This window comes from Rhinopithecus bieti, unplaced genomic scaffold, assembly GCF_001698545.2.
Source record: "Rhinopithecus bieti isolate Rb0 unplaced genomic scaffold, ASM169854v2 scaffold_23816, whole genome shotgun sequence".
NCBI classification, from domain to species: domain Eukaryota; kingdom Metazoa; phylum Chordata; class Mammalia; order Primates; family Cercopithecidae; genus Rhinopithecus; species Rhinopithecus bieti.
In genome coordinates this window covers 1,219,405-1,243,323 of record NW_016811019.1, presented here as the reverse complement: position 1 = coordinate 1,243,323, position 23,919 = coordinate 1,219,405, and the positions used below count along the sequence as shown (strand labels likewise).

General features: G+C 38.6%; 1 protein-coding gene across 1 annotated transcript in view; it reads left to right on the top strand.

Moving 5' to 3' along the window:
• The window catches only part of ITSN2 (intersectin 2), a 152,851-nt gene that overhangs the window by 40,289 nt on the left and 88,643 nt on the right, over positions 1 to 23,919 (top strand). Inside the window, 13 exon segments of the mRNA XM_017893367.1 lie at positions 2,180 to 2,272; positions 3,857 to 3,920; positions 5,095 to 5,258; positions 6,807 to 7,010; positions 7,123 to 7,219; positions 8,738 to 8,877; positions 13,581 to 13,644; positions 15,325 to 15,462; positions 16,170 to 16,255; positions 17,232 to 17,494; positions 18,577 to 18,726; positions 21,597 to 21,737; positions 23,622 to 23,709. Of these exon segments, the coding sequence (XP_017748856.1) occupies positions 2,180 to 2,272; positions 3,857 to 3,920; positions 5,095 to 5,258; positions 6,807 to 7,010; positions 7,123 to 7,219; positions 8,738 to 8,877; positions 13,581 to 13,644; positions 15,325 to 15,462; positions 16,170 to 16,255; positions 17,232 to 17,494; positions 18,577 to 18,726; positions 21,597 to 21,737; positions 23,622 to 23,709 (1,692 nt within the window).

Genomic DNA, 23,919 nt, shown 5'->3' with positions numbered 1-23,919 from the left:
ACTTATTCCCCCCACAGCTCCCACTGCCATGGGACCTGCATCAGAAGAGGGGCACAGGTTGACAGTGCCTCTAACATAGCTTCCTGGATGACTGGCAAGTCTGAGGGTTTCCAGTGCAGTTTGAGTAATTGAGTCTAGTCCTTGTTTTTGGAGGGATTGCCTGAATTAGTCCCACTTGTTTTGTTTGTCCTCACCACCAGCTGGGTGGAATTCATCCATTACTGAGACTGGGGTTGGGGAAAGACCTCTGGAAGTGATATGGATGGGAGGTGCATTTGCTGGGGTCTTTCCTGATGTTCCTGATAGACTCTTGATAAGGCTTCTGATGGGGAATGGCAGACTCATAAGGTGCTTCCTACAATTTAGGAGAGCCATACCAAGGCATTTTTTCCTGGAGAAGGGTACAGGGGCAGTTCTACAAGAGAAAAGATCATTAATTCCTCTCTTAATACCATACCTCCTGGGGTCTAAGGCATTTCTTCCTCAGGTGCCTTCTTGTTGCTCTCTACTGCTATTAAACCTTGGTTTCTTATTTCAGAGCTATAACTTTACCATTTCCTAGTGATCCAGAAGAGTTAGATGTAAGAGGGACATTTTCATAAACCCTAACCAGAATTAACTTTGAATCCTCTAGATCACTGGTTCCCAATCTTTTTGGCACCAGGGACCAGTTTCGTGGAAGACAATTTTTCTACAGATTTGGGGTAGGATAGTGGGAGAGGGGTGGTTTTAGGATGAAAATGTTCCACCGCAGATCATTAGGCATTAGATTCTCATAATGAGCATGCAACCCAGATCCCTCACACGCACAGTTCACAATAGGGTTTGCACTTGTATGAGAATCTAATGCTGCCACTGATCTGACAGGAGGTGCCGCTCAGGTGGTAATGCTCACTTGCCCACCGCTCACCTCCTTCTGTGTGACCAGGTTCCTAACAGGCCACAGACCAGTACCAGTCCATGGCCCGGGAGTTGGGAATTCCTGCTCTAGGTCCCATTTTACCTCGGTGGCCCAGCTGGAGGGTTTATGAACCAAGCCTGCCTGCAGTTGTCGTTAGGGGCTAGAAAGATGCATCATGTGCAGGAGTGGTCAGAGTAGAATCCTGAAATTTCACAATAGGTCTGTATATCTCCTGTGATCCCCCACCCCTTAGCCTATAACTTCCAGGATATGGGTCAGGCTCTTGAAGATGGTATTTAAGACCTTTTTACAGTTAATTCCACCCTACCTGTTTATTATTGCTAACCCTAGTTATTAGTCTGCTCAGTGCACTTGACAGCACCTTGCACAAGCCTTGACTTCTCATGCTGTGCCCTTACGGTGTGAAATGTTCTTATCCCTCCTCTTCACGTAGCAAAATTCAAACTAAGCTTCAAGGCTCTGCCTCAGTGTTCTCTTTCCTGTCATCTCATCCTTGGTGCTTCTAACTCAGAATTGGCACAGCTATTTTGGTATCTGTATTAGTCTGTTTTCACACTGCTATAAAGAACTACCTGAGACCGAGTAATTTATGAAAAAAAGGGTTTAATTGACTCACAGTTCCACATGGCTGGAGAGGCCTCAGGAAACTTAAGGTGGAAGGCGAAGGGGAAGCAAAGCACATCTTAATGTGGCAGCAGGAGAGAGAGAGAAGCAGCAAGGGGGGAAGTGCCACAATTTAAAACCATCAGCTGTCGTGAGGAACTCACTCACTATCACAAGAACAACGGGGGAGAAATCCACCCCATGATCCAGTCATCTCCCACCAGGCGTCTCCTCTGACATGTGGGGATTACAATTCGAGATGAGGTTCTGGTGGGGACGCAGGGCTATACTATGTCAGTATGTATTTCCACTTAGGATTCTTCACAGGTGAATACTGTAAGTACTGTTAGTTTTCTAGAGCATGAATTCCTTGAGGATGGGAATATTTTCTTCATCTTTTTATTGCCAGTGTTTAGCTTGATGCGCATTTCCAGAGAGTGTTATATAGCACTTGTTCAATAGACGTTAACTGAGCGAATGAGTGAAAAGCCTTAGGGCTGTGCTATGTATGGTTATGATACAGCTTTACTCTTTGTGTCACTCAAATATTAAATACTGTCATAAAGTGAACATTTGTGTTTACTGTTTACATTTTAGAATTGTATTTTGAGCATTCTCATGTATACACTGTAGTTTATTCTACTTATGTTTCAGGAGGACCAAACATGTGGGCTATTACCTCTGAAGAACGTACTAAGCATGACAGGCAGTTTGATAACCTCAAACCTTCAGGAGGTTACATAACAGGTTTGTGTTTATAATTTTATTTGTGAATTATGGTCCTTATGTGATATCTAAGAATTAGTTTTAATTTGACTGCCATCAAATTTGTGTTAATAAACGATAAAATTCATATCAGTCAGAATTCTAGAAATTAAAGAAATGGTAACTTTCTTATTTTTCCTGGAACTGTCCTAATTTGTTGTTTTGAATTTGGGATATGGAAGATTTTTCCTGAATCCCAAATGCTAGTCAAGAATTTCTGTGGAATTGTCTGGTTTCACAATTTGACGTTATATCTAGAAAGTTTTCAGTTTATTTCTTAATTCATTTCATGGAAAATCTAGACTTTTTGTTTTGGAATCTGTTTTCCTAATCCTAGCCCTCTGTCTTTGAGGCTATACCAAGCACTGATTGTTGATGCTAGCCCTTGTTTTGCAGAAAGACCACCAGAGCCAAAATAGGATTAATTTAGGTGTGCCTTTGAAATTTTTTTCTATTAATTAAACTTTTTTTTCTGTGCCAAAGTAACTTAGTGCTTTACATACAGTAGTAGTAACTATGAGAACAATGACATTTATTGAATTTTTACTATATACCAGATGCTATGCTAAGTGCATTATTTTATTTAACCTTTACAACAACCCTATAAAGTAGGCAGTACTGTTGTCTATATTTACAAATAGTGAAACTGAGACTAACAGATGTTGTGTAACTGCCTAAGGTTACAAAGATGGTTAGTGTTAATCTGGGCTTTGAAACCATTCAGCCTGACTTTGGAATCCAATCTACTTAACCATGTTATTTGTACTGCTATGATAGTAATTACCTTACCTGGTATCAGGATTTGATTACCCTGCTTACAGGTTAATAACTTTGTCCATTACTGGGGGAAGACCCAAGATTCCTGAGTCAAAGCCAAAGAACCTTATGACTAACAGCATAACTAGCAAAATCAGCATTGGCATCTATCTTTCTGTTTCCTTTAGTGTTCCCTAAGTCCCACAGAGACAATGCAGAGAGCCTAGAAGAATGCTACATATGCTGTGTTACAGGAGAGGAACACTGATTTTGGGGAACCCACCCTTTTGTAGCAAGCGGTAAAGCGAGTTTGTCCCTTGTCTCAGTGGGAGACATTACCTGATTGCTTAAGACTGCTCATTACGAACCCAATTCTGAGAAGTGACCCAGACAGAGAGCAGTTAGGGTCTTACATTATTGGTATACAAAGGAAGACACATAGGAGTGTGAAGAAACTCCAGTAGGACTGTCTCCTAACACCTGGTACTTTTTATATTGAAACTCTTTTAGGGAATAGTGTTTTTAAATATAAATTTTACTAAGTGGAAGTATTTTAAGAAAGATCCCAATTGTGGAAAACTAAGATGAATAATCTTTCATCACTGATTAATATACAATAGAAATGCAGATGTGACTTTTGTTTTAAAAATCTGTCTTATTAAAGTTATATAAATAATTTTTGTGTTTCTTTTACATTAATGATTGGTATTAAAATTATAAATCATTAACATATATCCATTATTATTCAGAAGCATTGGAATAATTTCATTTACTAATGTACTGCTTGGGTTTTGTTTTTATTACTTTCAGGTGATCAAGCACGTAATTTTTTCCTACAATCAGGTCTACCGGCCCCCGTTTTAGCTGAAATATGGTAAAGTGTTTTCTTTTGTAGATGAACCTAATTTTCTGATAGTATTTTTTTTTTGTAATATAGTGTTAACATAAAATTGTTTTTAGTTGCATTCTATTGGTTATTAAGAATATTTCTGCCAGCCCTTTGGGAGTCTGAGGTAGGAAGATTGCTTGAGGCCAGCCTGGGCAACATAGTGAGAACCCTGTCTCTACAGAAAATTAAAACAAAAATTAGCTGGGCGTGGTGGCCCATGACTCTAGTCCCAGCTCCTCAGGGAGGCCAAGATGGAAGGATTGCTTGAGCCCAGGAATTCAGTGCTTAAGAGAACTATGATTGTGTCACTGTACCCTAGCCTGGATGACAGAATGAGACTCTGTCTCTTAAAAAAAAAAAAAAAAAAAAAAAAAAAAAAAAAAAAAAAAAAAAAAAAAAAAAAAAAAAACTTCAGTTTTTTGGAGAATAAATTTTATTGAGCAAATAAAATGATTGAAAATAATTCTCCAATTTCTGATTTCATTAATTTAGATAAACTAATTAGATTAATTTCATTAATTAGAAATAGTTCTCTAATTTCTAATTTCATTAGAATTTTCTAAGGGAAGATATATACATTGTCATTGAGAAAAATTCCCTTGTAGTTTGGCAGAATCTCAAAATCCTCTGTTATTTTGTAGTTTCATTTATATCATAATACATAAACCCCAAATTAGTCCTCGCTTTGCCTGCTCCTTCTTTGAAGAAACTATTCTCCATAATAATCTGTTTTTTTAAAAACGTTTACAATAGGTAACAACCCCTACCCCGTCTTTCCACTTGGAGTATTCTCATGCCTGGCAGAGTACGAGGCACATAGCAAGTATTCAATAAATATTTGGACAAATGAATAAATTAAATTTGAAGTATTATACTCTTGAATTTTTGTATACCTAAACTGGTGGAATTCAGCCCAAAGGTCTCTAGATTCTGTATAGGCAGTCAGTGTTTTATTAGTTGTTATCTCTGGTCAGTATTTCTTAATGTGTAGGTTTTATCTTTTTGTTATTATATATTTTACATATTAGATATTTTAAATTTAGTGATGATGCACACGTGAATGCCATATCATCGTTTTTACTTTGTCAACCTCCGAAATAACGTTAGTTTTCCCACCACCACCCCACATACGAATCTACCTACCTCATGCTCCTTTTAGGGCTTTATCAGACCTAAACAAGGATGGGAAGATGGATCAGCAGGAGTTCTCCATAGCTATGAAACTCATCAAACTGAAGCTTCAAGGCCAACAATTGCCTGTGGTTCTCCCTCCCATTATGAAGCAACCCCCTATGTTTTCTCCATTAATTTCTGCTCGTTTTGGTAAGTGTGTATTAATTTAAATACCTGTATTTGCTACTTAAAGTTTATCCCTAGACATATTTGAGTATTAGAAAAGGATTTGTTAGCACAAAATGACAATCCCCAGATTCCAAGTTAATTTTCATTTTAGAGATAATAAATATTAAATTCACTGTCACAGGTAGGGGATCCATGTGTTCCAGTTTTCTAGGGACAGTTCTAATTTGTGCCTTTTGTCCTGGCACCTGGTCCAGTTAGTGTCGCCTTTTACAACTCCTAGTTGCGTGATAAATTATATGGTCTCCCTAGGTATAGCCAATTCCAAATACTAGTCTTAGTTTCCTCTCTCTATATATATATATTAGTAATATAGAAAAAATTTTGAGCAGTCTTAAATTCACTTGAAATGGTTTGATTTGGGAGATAATTTAAAATTTTATGTAAGTTGAATTTTTTTTAAAGGTTAATTAGCCAGCTAAATTTAGGGCCAAAAGTTGCAGACTTTGGGCTCATAGGTTTACATATTCATCAGCGATAACCAGGTGGTATGTTTTCTGTTAATTTTGATCAGGCAATGTCTTATATGTGAGAAACACTCATTTTGAATGGAACATTCAATTAGGTATGTCTGTGTATCTGAAACATGTTCCTTCACTACATATTTTAGAATATAGAATTCTAGAGCTGGTTATAGGGGTGTGTGCCTGTAGTTCTGGCTGCATGGGAGGCTGTGGGTAGGATTGCTTGAGTCTAGGAGTTTGAGGTTGTAGCGTGCTATGATCATACCTGTGAATAGCCACTTCGTTCTAGTCTGGGCAACATAGTGAGACCCCCATCTCAAACAAACAACAAACTCCACAAAATTATTTCACTATTGTAGTGAATTCTGGAGATAAATACCAAATCATTGTGTGACCATATTTATATATTTGTATTCTGCAGTTAATAAATGAATAAGTCATCACTTTGTTCTTTTAAAGACTTGTCCTTGAATTCATAGGAATGTTACTTACAAGAAAAGGAAAATATGTGACACACTTTCTTGCAAATAATGCATATGCATAAATGGATCTCATAAAGTATCTACTACTTACAACCTTTTTGTTTGGGGGGAGTGTGAGAGAGAGAAGAGGGAGTGTGTGTGTGTGTGAGAGTGTGGGTGTGTGTGGGGGGGTATGAGTGTGTATGTGTAGGTGTGTGTGTGTGAGTGTGTGTGTGTGTGTGTGTCTGTATTAAGTAACTTAGTAACACTGTATTATCCTATCACAAAAACCTCGTTGGATCTGGTAATATATTCTTTCCTTGAGGATACTCGTATTCAATTGGAAAAGGCTGCTTAGTTTTATTCATGATGAGAGAGGAGAATATTTAACTCTTTACTAGGTATTTTAGTTCATACAGATCAGAATAGTAGTATTAGAGCAGCAGTTTACCTCCCTCGTTGCTGGGTCGAAGGATAATTTCTCTGTGGTGTTTCGTTTTCTGCCCACTGTACTGTAAACTTGTTTTTTGCATGTGTTTTATAATTGATTTTCTAGCATTGGAAAAAGTGTTTTCTTTTGACTTTAGGAATGGGAAGCATGCCCAATCTGTCCATTCCTCAGCCATTGCCTCCAGCTGCACCTATAACATCATTGTCCTCTGCGACTTCAGGGACCAACCTTCCTCCCTTAATGATGCCCGCTCCCCTAGTGCCTTCTGTTAGCACATCATCATTACCAAATGGAACCGCCAGTCTCATTCAGCCTTTATCCATTCCTTACTCTTCTTCAAGTGAGTACTTTGTTTCTAATGAGTCATTATTTCATGTAAAGAAAGAAACTATTATATTTATGTTTGAACAGATACAAATTTATTTTATACTTTGCTTCTTTTTCTTTTTTAGCATTGCCTCATGGGTCATCTTACAGTCTGATGATGGGAGGATTTGGAGGTGCTAGTATACAGAAAGCGCAGTCTCTGATTGATTTAGGATCTAGTAGGTATGACTACCTAACTCTGACAGCTTTGTATTCTTTCAATAAGAAGTTTTTATTTAGGCAAATGATTTTTTTAAAGCTTTGAGTTTACCTAAGTTTTACTTTATAATGGCCAACTACAAATACTTAAGGTAAATTTACTACTTACAACTCACATAAAATAAATTATTTATTTTTAGAATTATTAAGCATCTGTGGCATTTTAGTTTTGAAAAAAATACTTCATGTAAACTAAAAATATTCTATATTTTAATTTTTTTTTTGCCCAAAGCTGTGTACTTTTCCTTTAAAAAATGTGTATATTTCCCAAGGTGTGTCATACTCATTGTACATTGTTTATTTCTTTCTTGAGCAGATTCTACTAATTCGGTATCTTTTAAATTTTACAAAGCACAAATACATCAGTATTTATTACATTAATTATCCTTCATGTAAATCACTATTATACTCTTCAGGGTAGTGTATGGAGAGTGTTAGATTTGACCCAGAAGAACAACATTCATATCCCAGCTTGAACACTCACTGATTCTGTGACCTTGTTTTTTCTTAACATTGCTGAGCCATAGTTTACCCATCTAAAAGATGGGGACTGTAATATTTTTTAAGTTTGTTGGGAGGATTTTAGAAATGTTTGTGAAGGCCTTAGTACAATATGAGGTCTGGCACAGAGCGGATTCTTTATATGTGATAGTCTCATGGAGTTCTATATTTCTTATGGTCTTTGCTTCACTAAGAATAGTGATAATTGCTTAAAATTTTAAAAAAATGTAAAATGCAAAAGCAGTCGCCATTGGCCAGGCACAGGGGCTCACGCCTGTAATCCCAGCAGTTTGGGAGGCCGAGGTGGGCGGATTGCGTGAGCTCAGGAGTTCAAGACCAGCCTGGGCAACATGATGAAACCCTGTCTCTACTAAAAATATACACAAAAAGTAGCCAGGCATGGTGGCATGTGCCTGTAGTCCCAGCTACTTGGGAGGCTGAGGCAGGAGAATTGCTTGAACCCGGGAGGTGGAGGTTGCAGTGACCCAGGATCGTGCCACTGCACTCCAGGCCGGTGACAGAGGGAGACTCTGTCTCCCAAAAAAGGCAGTCACCATTATAGTATATAACAGCGGTCCTCAACCTTTTTGGTACCAGGGACTGATTTCATGGAAGACAGTTTTTTCACAGACTTGAAGCAATGGTTTTAGGATGAAACTGTTAACATCTCAGATCATCAGACATTAGATTCTCAAAGGGAGCATCCAACCTAGGTCCCTCACATGTGCCATTCACAATAGGATTCGCACTCCTATGAGGCTCTAATGCTGCTGCTCACTGGGCAGAAGCTGGAGCTCAGGTAGTGGTGCTCACTCACCTGCCACTCACCGAGCCCTGCTGTCCAGCCTGGTTTCTAACAGGTCTGTGGCCCGACAGTTCAGGACCCCTGGTATATAAGATTCTTAATGCCTTGGTCTTACAAAGTTTAATTAAATATATCTTATTTAGCAACATAAAAATTTTAAATAAATTTTTTTATAGCTCAACTTCCTCGACTGCTTCACTCTCAGGGAACTCACCCAAGACTGGGACCTCAGAGTGGGCAGTTCCTCAGCCTTCAAGATTAAAATATCGGCAAAAATTTAATAGTCTTGACAAAAGCATGAGTGGATATCTCTCAGGTAAGTAGCATACAGTGCTGAGGAGCATGAGAAAGGGTCTTTTATGTGGACTTCCATTGAAGAACTCTCATTTGAATTTGTGTTGTGTAGCTCATCTGACATTTTAACATCCAAAAAATTTAGCAGGCGTTTGATAAATACAAATACCTGAAGTTGTATAAGGATTCAAAGATGGATTCAACTTGATTGCTTTCTTCAGAGTTCTTAATGTCAAGTCGGGCACCAGATATACCCCCAACTTTTTGGCAAAAGACCTGTCCCTTAAGAAGATCAAACCTCATCCTCTAAGCTTTGCAGTGAATGGAGAGCTATGGGTCACAAGAGAGAGTGTGTGGTACTTAGCCTCAGCTCACTTTTCCTGAGAATCCTCCTCTGCATTGGGCTTTTTCTCTGCTTACCCTTACTATTATAAAACCTCAGGTGAGCATTGCTCACCCTTTAATGCTCTAACCCAAATGTGCCTGTAAAACTTGGCCTTAGTTCACTGTAAAACATTTGAGTCCAGGCCAAAACGTCATCCAAACTGTACTAATTGAAAACAGCAAAGGAGACATAAACAGAGGGTAATAGGCAAGTAGAGTTCCCACCTTCTAACTTTCCCACACCCTCTTCACTCAGCAAGAAATTATGATTTAGGACCGAGTAAAATAAGCGTTTAAAAATAATAGAACTTTAAGTGCTAAGTAACATAGAATGGGATATATTAAAGCTGAAGAGTTCAGATGAGGTATCTTATAGGAAGGGAGCATTTAAGCTCCATGAAAAAGTCAGGATTTCGACAGAGATTGAACGTGGGGGCATTTGATGGTGAAAATAAGATAATAAGAGCAAAAGTACATGACCTATTTGGAAAATGAAAAGTAGTCTATGAAATAGGAGTCTAGGGTCAGTAGTTATGCAGAGAGGCAAGGGAACAAGCAGTAAGACTTTTGGAATTGATTGGACAAGCAAATATATACAGTATTTTATTTAAAGATACATAACTATGTGATAACTATTTTTTAAAGCAAAGGAATTATGCATACAAAATTCAGGGTAGTGGTTACCTCTTGTGGAAGCATGGGAATAAGTCAAGGAACACAGATAGATTCAAGGCATTTAGTAATAATCTAGTTCTTAAGATGTGTGGTAGGTTCACGGGTGACTTATACTTCTTAGCTTATATATATACTTTGTATTTTTACATGTATTTCATATTACATAACTAAGATTTTCTGTAATTTTATCAAATTGCATGAAACAAGGTATGCTTTTTTTGACACGCTTTTTTTTTACATTTTAATGTCTCTAAAATTAGGATGTGTGCTACAATTAGTGATGTCTTAGCACTGTATCATAGTTTCATTAGCAGTGCTTTCTTATGCATAAAATAATAGTATGTCTCATAGCCAGTGGAATTTTAGATTCTGTGAAATATGGTATTGAACCATACTGGAGATTAATATAAAGTCATAATTCCGATTCTTTGAAAAAATTAACTTCTTTGTACCCTACATTTTGCATTTAAAAAGTTTATTTTGGCCAGGTGCGGTGGCTCACACCTGTAATCCCAGCACTTTGGGAGGCCGAGGCAGGCAGATCATGAAGTTCAAGAGATCAAAACCATCCTGGCCAACATGGTGAAACCCTGTCTCTGCTAAAAATACAAAAATTAGCTGGGCATGGTGGCGCACATCTGTAGTCCCAGCTACTCTGGAGGCTGAGGCAGGAGAATTGCTTGAACCCAGGAGGCGGAGGTTGCGGTGAGCCGAGATGGCGCCACTGCACTCCAGCCTGGCGACAGAACAAGACTCTGTCTCAAAAAAAAAAAAAAAAAAAAAAGGTTCTCTTTGCTAGGCATAGTGGCATGTGCCTATAGTCCCAGCTTGAGCCCAGGAGTCCAGCCTGGGCAACTTGGTGAGATCCCATCTCTCTAATAAAAAGAAGTTGTTTGTTTTCAGCTGAACGAAAGTTGATGAAAAAGATGCGTACAAAATGTTTGCAACCTAAATGTTCATCAACAGGAGAATAGATAAATGACGGTATATTTACGTAACAGAATACTTTAAAGCAGTAAAACCAAATGAACTGCTGATACATGCAACCACTTGAATGACTTTCATAGGTGTTGTATTGAATGAAAGCAGCCCAAAAGGACCATACCATTTAACCCATTTATACGAAACTGAAGAACAGGAAACCTAATTAATGGTGATAGAAATCAGAATAATGTGTTTACTGTGTGGGGAAGGGGCCATGTGCAAACCTTCTGAGTTGCTGGAAACATTCTGCATCTTGATATCGGTGTGTATGTGCATACCTAGGTAAAAATTTGTTAGGCAGGCCAAGTGCAGTGGCTCACACCTGTAATTCCAACATTTTGGGAGGCTTAGGTGGGTGGATCACTTGAGGTCAGGAGTTTGAGATCAGCCTGGTCAACATGGTGAAACCCCATCACTACTAAAAATACAAATTTTAGCCAGGCATGGTAGTAGATGCCTGTATCCCAGCTACTCTGGAGTCTGAGGCAGGAGAATTGTTTGTGCCTGGGAGGCAGAGGTTGCAGTGAGCTGAGATCACGCCACTGCACTCCAGCCTGGGTTACAGAGCTAGACTATGTCTCAAAAAAAAAAAAAAAAAAATTATTAAGCAGCATACTTAAGAGTAGTACACTTGTATAAGTACTGTAAATGTAACAGTATAAACAGGTGATTTTGCATTGGGATATGAAGGGCAGTGAATGGGAAGCCAACTGTGGGGAAATGATCCTAATATAACTTCATTAGTATATGCCACATTGTATGAAGGTTGTGTATTGTGGTGTTTTTAGAGAATGTCGTTACTATTCTGAGACCTACAAGAGTAAAGCTGTATATCTGTGGGTAAAGACAAGGTTTTCTATAAAAAGAATAGTTGCTGCTGGTGTCCTTAAGCTGAGCATGAGCCCCAAGAATATGAGGATGAGGCTAACCTGGACTTATATATGTTTGTTTTTTTCAATAAATGTAGGAGTTGGTGTTTTTTTTTTTTTTTTTGAGACAGAGTCTTGCTCTGTCACCGAGGCTGGAGTGCAGTGGTGCGATCTTGGCCCACTGCAGCCTCTGCCTCCTGGGTTCCAACGATTCTCCTGCCTCCTACAGGCACACGCCACCATACCCAGCTAATTTTTTTTTAGTAGAGACGGAGTTTCGCCCTGTTGGCCAGGCTGGTCTCGAACTCCCGACCTCAGGTGATCCGCCTGCCTTGGTCTCCCAAAGTTCTGGGATTACAGACATGAGCCACCGTGCCTGTCCAGTAGTCTGTTTTTTCCTTTTTTTCTTTCTCCTCCCCCTAAATATAGTTTTTAAAAATTTATTTAAGTCATTGATGTAACTGTTTCCTGAATCACATACTTTCTGGGCACTCTCTTAGACACAGGAATACAGAGAGGAGGAAGACATGGTTCATACCTTTGAAGAGCCCATAGTATATAGCTCATGTAATCAAGGGGTGTAGTTACTTGTTTGAAAGTGCTGTGATTAATGTAGATGAGAAAGTGACTAATTCCAAGGATATAAGAGGGAATGTTTCACAGAAGAAAAGACATTAGAGCCAGATTTTAGAGGATAGACTACAAAGTAAAGAATGGAGGGTCTGGCCTTCTAAGCAGAGGATATAGGATATCCAGAGGCTTGGCCGACTAAAAGTGTACATGTTCCAATGAGCTTTCCTTAGTAAGTAAGATACTCTGTTGGCTCTCTATGGCCCTTTGTATTACTCAGACTTTGCCTCACACATATAAAGCCCTCCATGAGTATGATTTTTAACCATTTACATTCCTCCTCCTCCTCTCTTCTGTTTGCTCTATTGCCTGATGCTAAGGGATCTTCTTTCAGTCCAAAAGGATCTTTTTTTTTCTGTCCAAAAGCTGAAATAGTTTTGAACCTTTGTTTCAGGTTTGAAATAGCCTTCCATCTCTCTTATTTAGAAGAATCTTCCTTTTAACACAAAGACCTCCTCAAATCAGATTTCCTAAGTGAAATCTGAGGAGTAATTAGTAGGGCGAGGCTCTGAGTTTAATTTCCAGTGTTTTTATGTGGTTTATGTTAAATGTCCAGATTGAAAAAGTAGAATGAAAATGCTTTAAAAGTTATATAACATAAACATTTAGCTGCATATTGTAATACATGGTTGCTTTGATTATCTAGTCCTATGTTGAAAGCCCAGTGGGACAATAAATCTAGCTGCATTTGGCTGGCTTTCTTGTAGTTGGAGCTGTTGCTGAGGAAGTGTTGGCAGATGTACTCTCTTGTGTGAGAGTTGTTTTGGACAGGCCTTGACTCAGGCTGAACCCAGAGTGGTGCCTGACTCTTCTGCTACTCACAGCTCAGTCACCTAGGAGTGGGAAGTGCTGCACCTGCTGGGAGTACAAGAGGGCCCACAATCTTGGCCTCTAATACTCTGTGTGCCTGATGTCTTGTTCTTTCATGTTAGCCACTAGTGTGTATTATCTTGCTGAAAAGACAGGGGAGAGCGCTTGATTTCTAGATTTGAAATTCCTTGGGGCAGTGACTGTGTTTGATTACTACTGAATGCTTAGCACCTAGCACATGGTAAAAACATTTTGATGTTAAAAGTTCCCAGGATACCCTAGTAGCATTGTTATTTTACAGATATAGCTATTTTGTTGTGCATAACTTGAAAGAGACTAAAGAATTCCTTTATGATTTTCCCCACTTAATCAGGTTTTCAAGCTAGAAATGCCCTTCTTCAGTCAAATCTTTCTCAAACTCAGCTAGCTACTATTTGGTAAGTTTGTCCCTTAATTACATTTGATTAATTTAACTATACATTAATTAATTAAACTGTCTCTCCCCTATTATGAGAAAGATACTGTTTCTGTAAAAGTTTGTGACTCAGAGATGCTCTATAAAAGCAGCCATTTGAAAGTTAGTATTAAGCTTGGAGGCAAATGTAATTGTGCAGAATGTTGTTGTACCCTTAAGCTACACCACATGTACAAAAAATATTTTCCCCAACAATAGATTAATCTTGGCATACTGTAACTTTTTAACTTTATAAACCTTTTAATTTTTTAAAACTTTTTGACTCTTGTAATAACACTTAGCTTAAAACACAAACACATTGTACAGAAAGATATTTATATCCTATTCTTTAAAGCTCTTTTTTATTTTAAAATTTATTTTAGTTTTAAACTTTTGTTAAAAACTGATACACAAAGACACCCATTAGCTGCTTAGGCCTACAGAGGGTCAAGATCATCAGTATCACTGTCTTCTACCTCCACATCTTGTCTCACTGGAAGGTGTTCAGGGGCAATAACACACATGGACCCATTGTCCCCTATGATAACAATGCCTTCTGGAATTTCTCCTGATGGACCCGCCTGAAGCTGTCTTGCAGTTAACTTTTTTTTCTGTAAGTAGAAGGAGTACACTCTAAAATAACAATAAAAAATACAAAAATACAGTATAGTAAATACATTATCCAGTAGCATATTAATAGGTGTTTATTGAGTGTTATGTTCTGTACATAATGTATATGTATATATACAGTATATGCTGTACTTTTCTACAGCTGGCAGTGCAGTTTGTTTGTTCACACTAGCATCATCACAAACACATAGGTAATGCATTGCATTATGACAGCTACAATGTCCGTAGGTGATAGGAATTTTTCAACTCCATTATAATCTTATGGGACCACCATTATAAATGCAGTCCATTGTTGACTGATATGTCATTATGCAGTTCATGACTATATTTTACAAGAAAAACTGTTGTTTTCTTTGATCTAATCCCTTCTATGGGGAATCAGAGAGTATCTCATTTTTAATATAGGTAAATGTGATTTGGTGGGTGAATTAACCATGGAGTAAGACAAACTACTTTCTTAGAAGGGGTAGGTCTCTTTCTGTTTCAAAGTTTCTTCCCTCTCTTTTATATCATGAAAATCAAGGATGAAAATTAACTCACTATTGAATGTAAATATGTACATTCAATAGTGAGTTATGTAAATGTATGTATTTACATTTCACTAAAATAAGTGTACCCAGCAGTTTTACCATCATTATCCTTCTTTTAAAAATAAAAAATTGGCTGGGCACGGGTGGCTCACGCCTGTAATCCCAGCACTGTGGGAGGCTGAGGCAGGCGAATCAGAGGTCAGGAGATCGAGACCATCCTGGCTAACACAGTGAAACCCTGTCTCTACTAAAAACACAAAAAATTAGCCAGGCGTGGTGGTGGGCACCTGTAGTCGCAGCTGCTTGGGAGGCTGAGGCAGGAGAATGGCGTGAACCCGGAAGGCAGAGCTTGCAGTAAGCCGAGACTGCTCCACTGCACTCCAGCTTGAGCGACAGACCTAGACTCCATCTCAAAAAAATAAAATAAAATAAAAAATTGAACTTTTGAAGCAATATTTTACTCCAAATAGGCTTTATTAAGTTGTACATTTTATTTTCTTTAGGACTCTGGCTGACATTGATGGTGATGGACAGCTAAAAGCAGAAGAGTTTATTCTTGCAATGCACCTTACTGACATGGCCAAAGCTGGACAGCCATTACCACTGACTTTACCTCCTGAGCTTGTTCCTCCATCTTTCAGGTGAGTGTGCCTGGAGGTGGAGAGCTATGGTTTTAATAACTTGGCAGATGTGATTTAGAAGACAGTTAAATATTTGCACTGCCATTTATTTTAGTATTCAATGAGTAATACTGGAAAAGGGTACATGTTAGAAGTAGGTGTGGGCCAGGCATTGCAGCTTATGCCTGTAATCATAACACTTTGGGAGCTGAGGTGGGAGGATCACATGAGGCCAGGAGTTCAGGACCAGCATGGACAACATAGTGAGACCCCGTCTCTACAAAAATAAAAATAATTAGCCAGATGCTCCTGTAGTCCTAGCTACTCTGGAAGCTGGGGCAGGAGGATCACTAGAGCATAGGAGTTAGAGGCTACAGTGAGTTGTGTTTATGCCACAGCACTCTAGCCTGGGCAGAAGAGCAAGACCCTGCCTCAAAAAAAAAAGTGAGTGTGTTTTCATCATGTTATGCATAAGGAAGCTAATGACTAAGGAGATAAAGAAAAATTTGCCCAAGAACAAAAATTAGCTGAACCATGATTTGAATCCAGATTTCTCTGTCTTGAATATCCATATACTGCTATATATTGTAATGACATACCAAACTGTTTTAAATATCTTTAATAGTGTATTCCCAATATCAAATTGCTGTAATCACTGGTAGTCTATGTAATCTAGTCTGAAAATGTCCAGACTGCATGATGCTAATTTTGTTGTTTGATTTTTTTAGAGGAGGAAAGCAAATTGATTCCATTAATGGAACTCTGCCTTCCTATCAGAAAATACAAGAAGAGGAACCTCAGAAGAAATTACCAGGTATCATTGAGTGTCAAAGTTGTATATTTATACTGATTTCTTTTAAATTCTACCTTTAAATGTAACTGAATATTTAGAATTTTATATTTTAATATTTTATGTGCTATAAGAAAAAACTTTGATAGGATGTATTTTGATATTGATAAAATTAAGATGGTCAAAATGAAAAGAGTATGAAGAAGAGACAATTATATGTATTTGACAGGATTATAGACATCTGAGTTAAAGTACTTCTCCTACTTTAGCCTGAGTTATTAGAGCAAACTTTGTAATGAAATCTTTACCTTTAAAAACATTTAAATATTGGTTGAAATAGTACATTTATAGCTGTTTTAATGTATTAGGATGCTAATGACATCAAAACAAATGTATAACCACACGGCTTTGATTGTCCTTGAAGAAGAGAAAAAAGTCGAAAAAGTTTTTTTTTTTCCCGAGACGGAGTTTCTCTCTTGTTACCCAGGCTGGAGTGCGCAATCCCGGTTCACTGCAACCTCTGCCTCTCGGGTTCAAGCAATTCTCCAGTCTCAGCCTCCTGAGTAGCTGGGATTACAGGTGCCCACCACTATTTCTGACTAATTTTTGGTCTTTTTAGTAGAGACAGGGTTTCACTATGTTGGCCAGGCTGGTCTTGAACTCCTGACCTTAGGTGATCGCCTGCCTTGGCCTCCCAAAGTGTTGGGATTACAGGTGTCAGCCACCACGCCCGGCCAAAAAAGTATTTTTATTGGCAAGTTTATAAAAGTTATTTCTGTCTTGAATGGATTCAAACTTAAAACTTTGATTTTCTAAAATTGAATATCCTTGAAGAAAGTAGATATTTTTCCACTTAGATTTGAGTTAAAATTATCCTTAGGGGAAGTATTCAAATACTAATAGCACTCAAATGATCACAAGGCGTGAGTATTGTAGAAACTAGATTATAGGTTCTGTAGGCTGTTCATGTGTGCGGATGCTGATGGCATACCCTGTTCAGTTACTTTTGAGGACAAACGGAAAGCCAACTATGAGCGAGGGAACATGGAGCTGGAGAAGCGACGCCAAGCCTTGATGGAGCAGCAACAGAGGGAGGCAGAACGTAAAGCCCAGAAAGAAAAGGAGGAGTGGGAACGAAAACAGAGAGAATTACAAGAACAAGAATGGAAGAAACAAGTTGAATTAGAAAAACGCTTGGAGAAGCAACGGGAATTGGAGAGACAACGAGAGGAAGAAAGGAGAAAAGAGATAGAAAGACGAGAGGTTATTTTTAAATTTTTTATTTCTTAAGAAAATCATTACATTTAGTAAGTGACTATATTTCATTTGATTAAAAAATGCTTATTTTTGAAGTTTTGTTTTGCGTTTTGCTCTGCATCATTTCATTCTTATACAAATCTGATCGTTCCTTCCCTTGAGGATGGAAAGAGGCTTCTTGCTTATAAGGAGTTTTCAGAACTGGTAAGTGGTAGAGAAAGCATCCTCTGCAGCTGATATCTCGATGAAAGGAGGATTGACTGCAGAGCTAAGTTGAGTGAGGAGCTAAGGTTAGTTAGCCAGCTGAGCAAGTCATTAGACTAAAGCAAGTTTAAGATCCAGATTAAGAGTCCAAGGAATTGGAGAGGCAGAAAGATGAGAGTGGGGCATTGAAAGTCTCTCTAGAGAGGAATCAAGAGGATGGGCTTACACAGGCCTTTGGGATAGTGTTGCTGGGAAAGAAGGGTCCTTAGGAGGACTGGCTGTGTTTTAAAGGGCCAGGGATGAATCACAGAAAGTTATTGTGCACTGAAATAATATAAATAGAATTTTTTCCCCCAGATACCAGAATAGAGGGGAAATTATTCCTGTTAACATTTATATTTATAAAGTCATTCTGTAACTTATTAAGAGAAAAATGACTAACAAAAGGATGGTCTTCCAACCTGGGCAACATGGTGAAACCCTGTCTCTACAAAAGTACAAAAATTAGCCAGGCGTGGTGGCGTGTGCCTATAATCCCAGCTACTTCGGGGGCTGAGGCAGGAGAATCGCTTGAGCCCAGGCGGTGGAGGTTGCAGTGAGCCAAGGTGGTGCCACTGCACTCCAGCCTGGGTGACAGAGCGAGATGCTGTCTGGGAAAAAAAAAAAAAAAAAAAAAAAATCTCTTGAAGAAATCAGAAAATATGATAGATGAATCCACTTTTTTGGAAGTCTTTAGACCCATTAATAAAACTAGATTTGCCTAGCTACCCTTAGCCACTATAGCCACTAAGTGCTAAACTCTGCCTAACTTCTGTTGTCTTCCCAGTTTTTGAATCATGCAAAATTTTTTATTTAAAAATAAAGTTTAATTCCTTTTTTTTCAGGCAGCAAAACAGGAACTTGAACGACAACGTCGCTTAGAATGGGAGAGAATTCGGCGACAGGAGCTTCTCAATCAAAAGAACAGAGAACAAGAAGAAATTGTCAGGTTAAACTCTAAAAAGAAGAGTCTTCATCTTGAGTTGGAAGCACTGGTATGGCTGAAGTTTAAGTGAAATCTATCTGAATGGTGCCAGAGCTACCTGTTGAAAAATGTAATTGTGGGCCGGGCGCAGTGGCTCACACCTGTAATCCTAGCACTTTGGGAGGCCAAGGCGGGTGGATCAACTGGGGTCAGGAGTTCGAAACCAGCCTGGTCAACATGGTGAAACTCCATCTCTACTGAAAAAAAAAAAAGATACAAAAAAATTAGGCAGACATGGGCCAGGCGTGATGGCTCACTGTAATCCCAACACTTTGGGAGACTGAGGCGGGCAGATCACAAGGTCAGGAGTTCGAGACCAGCCTGATCAATATAGTAAAACCCCGTCTCTACTAAAAATACAAAAATTAGCCAGGAGTGGTGGTGTGCACCTGTATTCCCAGCTGCTTGGGACACTGAGGCAGAAGGATCACTGGAACCTGGGAGGTGGAGGCTGCGGTGAGCCGAGATCGCGCCACTGCACTCAAGCCTGGGCAACAGAGTGAGACTCCGTCTCAAACAAACAAACAAAAATTAGCCAGCCGTGGTGGGTGGTTGCAGGTGCCTGTAATCCTAGCTACTTGGGAGGCTGAGGCAGGAGAATCACTTGAACCCAGGAGGTGGAGGTTGCAGTGAGCCAAGATCACGCCACTGCACTCCAGCCTGGGTGACAGAGTGAGATGCCATCTCAAAAAAAAAAAAAGAAAAGAAAAGAAAAATGTAATTGTGTTTTAAAATCTCTCGTGAATTAGTTATGTCTTAATGTCATTAAATAGTCACATTTTCATATGAACAGACTGTACAATATGGTTTACTGAGAAAAGGATGATGACTCAGAATGCTGAGAATTATGTTGTAGCGTCAGTTCAGACACTGATGAACCGTGTACTCCTAGGCAAGACATTTCCTTTCTCTGTGCCTCACTTTTCCCTTGCATGAAATCAAGAGTTGTGTTAGTTGAGTGATTTTCAGTTTTCAGATTGGTCTCTGTAAGATGGTCTGAGGAGGACCAAGCAGAGGCAGGAGAGGGGAAGCTTGGGCAGCAGAACAGTGATCTCTCCCCAACTCTTTCCACACTTCACAACAGAGAAACTTGACGTTTATGTGCTTTATTTTTCTTGGTGTTTCACTCAAGATTTGCTTGGGAAAAAAAAGATTCTACTATTAAAAAGACAACAGATTTGAAACTGCTGACCTAAATGATCTCTTACAATTCCAGTTCTGCAGGGTTGTAGTTCTTAGCTAATATTGGCCACTAAGCCGTTTTTACAAATCAGGTGTTAGAGGGTCAAGTTGTTAAAAGACTTTCTTTGAAATGCGTGGTGAGAAGATATAAGAGATCTGGCACTATTCTGCCACGACCCTAGAATCCCATGAGCCTACCTTGATCATATAGTAGGGTTTTGCAAAAATGCATACCTAGTCATGTAGTAGAGCCAGATTTAGATCTTGTGTGATTATAACGTTTTATTTGGTTGATGACTTGAATTACATTAAAAATTACTTTTTAAATCATCACAAACAATATCTTTAGTCAGAGATATTCTATGCCTTCAGATGGATAGACATACATACCACAAGTATTAATCATGCCAGAGTACTACAAAACAGTTGTAAAAAACTTTTAACTTCTTTGCACTATTTTAATGTGTATGTATCATCTTGAGTATATATAATGGGAAGAGACCTTAAGATTGATTGTTTTTCCCTCAAGAATTGGTGCATCACACGAAGCACAGTAACAGGTGAATGTGCAGAGTCTGGAAAGGTCCAGAGCCTATACGTATCCCATGTTGAGGATAAGAATGTGAGCTCCAGCATAGATACACATATTCCTTTCAGTGTATGTATTCAAATATGAAACATAGTCTTCAGTAAAACTTTTCATCAGTGATTTTTAACCAGGGATGTCATTTCCCCTCACTCCACTCTATTAGTTTGGTAGGGCTGCTGTAACAAAATACAGCAGGCTAGGTGGCTTAAACAACAGAAATTAATTTTTTCACAGCTCCTAAGATCTAAGACCAAGGTATCCATAGGCTTAGTTTCTTGTGAGGCCTCTTTTGGTGGCTTGCAGGTGGCCATCGTTCGTTGTGTCCTTATAGGGTCTTTTCCCTGAGTGTGTTTATCTCTGATGCCTTTTGTGTTCAGATTTCCACCTCTAATAAGGACACCAGTTAGACTGAATTAGGGTCCACCCGTATGACTTTGTTTAACCTTAATCACCTCTTTAAAGGCCCTTTCTCCAAATATTGTCACATTCTGAGGTATTGAGGCTTGGGACTTTAACATATGAATTTTGGGGGACACAGTTCAGCCCATAACCCCCCATGTCACCCTTCTTCTTAGGTCCTATTGAGAATCTCTGCTGTTTGGTTTGATTTCTTTGCAGAATAAGAGGAAAAAAGGAGAAGAATATTAGCATAGAACAGAACTGTTGCCAAAACGTTCCTCCTGGGCACTGTTTCATTAGAGGAAATTAGATGGCAATATTTAGGGTAGAAATAGAAGTTCAGAGAAGGTAATGCTGAACATCACATGCAAACATTTATTCCTCCTCATCATTCTTTGAGAGTGTCTCTGATATTAATATTGTTAATTAATATTGTCTAATTAATGCTGAATTCAGAAAAAAATTCAGTGTGTTATGTTTCTGCTTTCCCATACTAACATATGGGCTCTTGCACTCTGAGAATATGTTTCCCACTAATAACTTAACAGACACAACTCTGAAACACATTCCACTTGGTTTTAGGCATTTATTTCAGGATGAATATGAATGTAACTGAGGTTTTAAAATTTAACTGAAAATATTATTCTCCTTGTAGAAACATTATCTATTAGCATTTTATGTTACTATATATTTATATGATCTTCCTATAGAATGGCAAACATCAGCAGATCTCAGGCAGACTTCAGGATGTCCGACTCAAAAAGCAAACTCAAAAGACCGAGCTGGAAGTTCTGGATAAGCAGTGTGACTTGGAAATTATGGAAATCAAGCAACTTCAGCAGGAACTTCAGGTAAGCCCTTCGCTGCTAAATTGTTCTTAAACATGTACAATTAATAGTTCTTCTGGGCTGGGCATGGCTGTAATCCTAGCACTTTGGGAGGCCGAGGAGGGTGGATCCCCTGAGGTCAGGAGTTCAAGACCAGCCTGGTCAACAGGGCGAAATCCCATCTCTACTAAAAATACAAAAAAATTAGCTGGGTGTGGTGGCGCATGCCTGTAATCCCAGCTACTCCAGAGACTGAGGCAGGAGAACTGCTTGAATCCAGGAGGCAGAGGTTGCAGTGAACCAAGATCGCACCACTGTACTCCAGCATGGGTGATAGAGCGAGAATCCATCTCAAAACAAAATAAAACAGTTCTTCTAATAGAGTTTTGTTTTGGGGGTCAATAACCTCTGAGTCTTTAATAGACTTGTGATCTAAATACACACAATCCTGTATACAATATCAGGAAGTCCATAGACCTACTAAAACTAAAACTCTGCTACACATCTGGTTAAGTTTTGCTTAATATATATACATAAGTGGACATTTACCACTTTGAGTTTTAACTCTTTAACAATGTTTATGCATTCTTAATTCATTACTTTTGCTATAACAAAAGACCTTAGACTGGGTAATTTATGAGCAACAGAAATTTATTACTTATAGTTCTAGAGACTGAGAAGTCCAAGATCAAGGTGTTGGCAGATTCAGTGTGGGATGAGGGCTTGCTGTCTCCTTTAAAACTAGTGCCTTCTTGCTGAATCTTCACATGCAGAAAGGGTAAGGCAGTCCCTTCAACTTCCTTTATAAGGACAGTCATCTAATTCATGAGTGTGGAGCCTCCTAAAGCCCTACTTAATAGTACTGCATTGGGAGTTAGGTTCCAACATATGAATGTTGGGGACATACCAACATTCAGACCATAACATACATTAAAATAAGGTTATTGCTACTAATTTTAGGAAATTTTGACTTTAAGTTATTATTTTTAAAATTATGATGAGAACTTGAATATGTCCCTTGGGGTCCTGGTAATTCTCTTCTTTGCTTGTGCAGTAGGGTCTGGTTCAATAATTACTGTTTGCAGAATGGGGCTAGGGAAGCCTTCTGCATCTCTAGAGTTCTCTTATCCAATTTCTCTTACTGCATGAACTGGCAATTAATAAGTCTTTTTGCTTTGTTTCAGGAGAGATAAAAGCCAAAACATTTTCTATCTGATTTAAACCTGCTTTCCTAGTTTTAGTCCCTCTTTTTTTTTTTTTTTTTTTTTTTCTCTATCACCCAGGCTGGAGTGCAGTGGCATGATCTTAGCTCACTGCAACTTCTGCCTCCCAGCCTCAAGCAATTCTCCTGCCTCAGCCTTCTGAGTAGCTGGGATTACAGGCACCCATCACCACCTGGCTAATTTTTGTATTTTTAGTGGAGACGGGGTTTCACCATGTTGACCAGGCTGGTCTTGAACTCCTGACCTCAAGTGATCCACCTGCCTTGGTCTCCTAAAGTGCTGAGATTACAGGCGTGAGCCACCGCACGTGGCACCCGGCGTTTAGTCCCTCTTTGATATACACATATTCATCCTGGAGTGTCATGGCATGCTTACACACACCATCTGGCACTGGTCCACTGTCATTCATCAGTAATCTGAAAATTGCGGGCTTCTAGACACGCCATTTACAAAGACTTTCTTTACTGCCTTTTAATTTCAGCCAGTCACTCAAAATTGATTTTGGCTTAAATATTTCTTGGCATAATTTCATTCTAGTTGCTTCATAAGTTGTAAGCAGTTTACAACTATGTATTATTTCTAAAGTAAGTTTCAAAGATGAGTAAATCCTGTTTTAAAGTTTTCAAAAAAACTCTTGGACAATATTATAACATTTTAATCCGGTACTATTTTTTCTTTTTATAAGGAGTATCAGAATAAGCTTATCTATCTGGTACCTGAGAAGCAATTATTAAATGAAAGAATTAAAAACATGCAGTTCAGTAACACACCTGGTAAGTCTCTAAGGTTTGTCTGATTACTTGTATCCTTTTCTGAATGACTATGTCAGTAACATTGTTACTTTTTTAAAATTAAAAAAAGTATTCTGTTATAAATAACACTTTTGCCTGTAAGTTTAAAATAATGTGAAAACATTATCCCAGATGTTAGAGCATTTTCAGTGATAAAAGTGGATAAAATAAAATAGTAATGATTGTGGTATG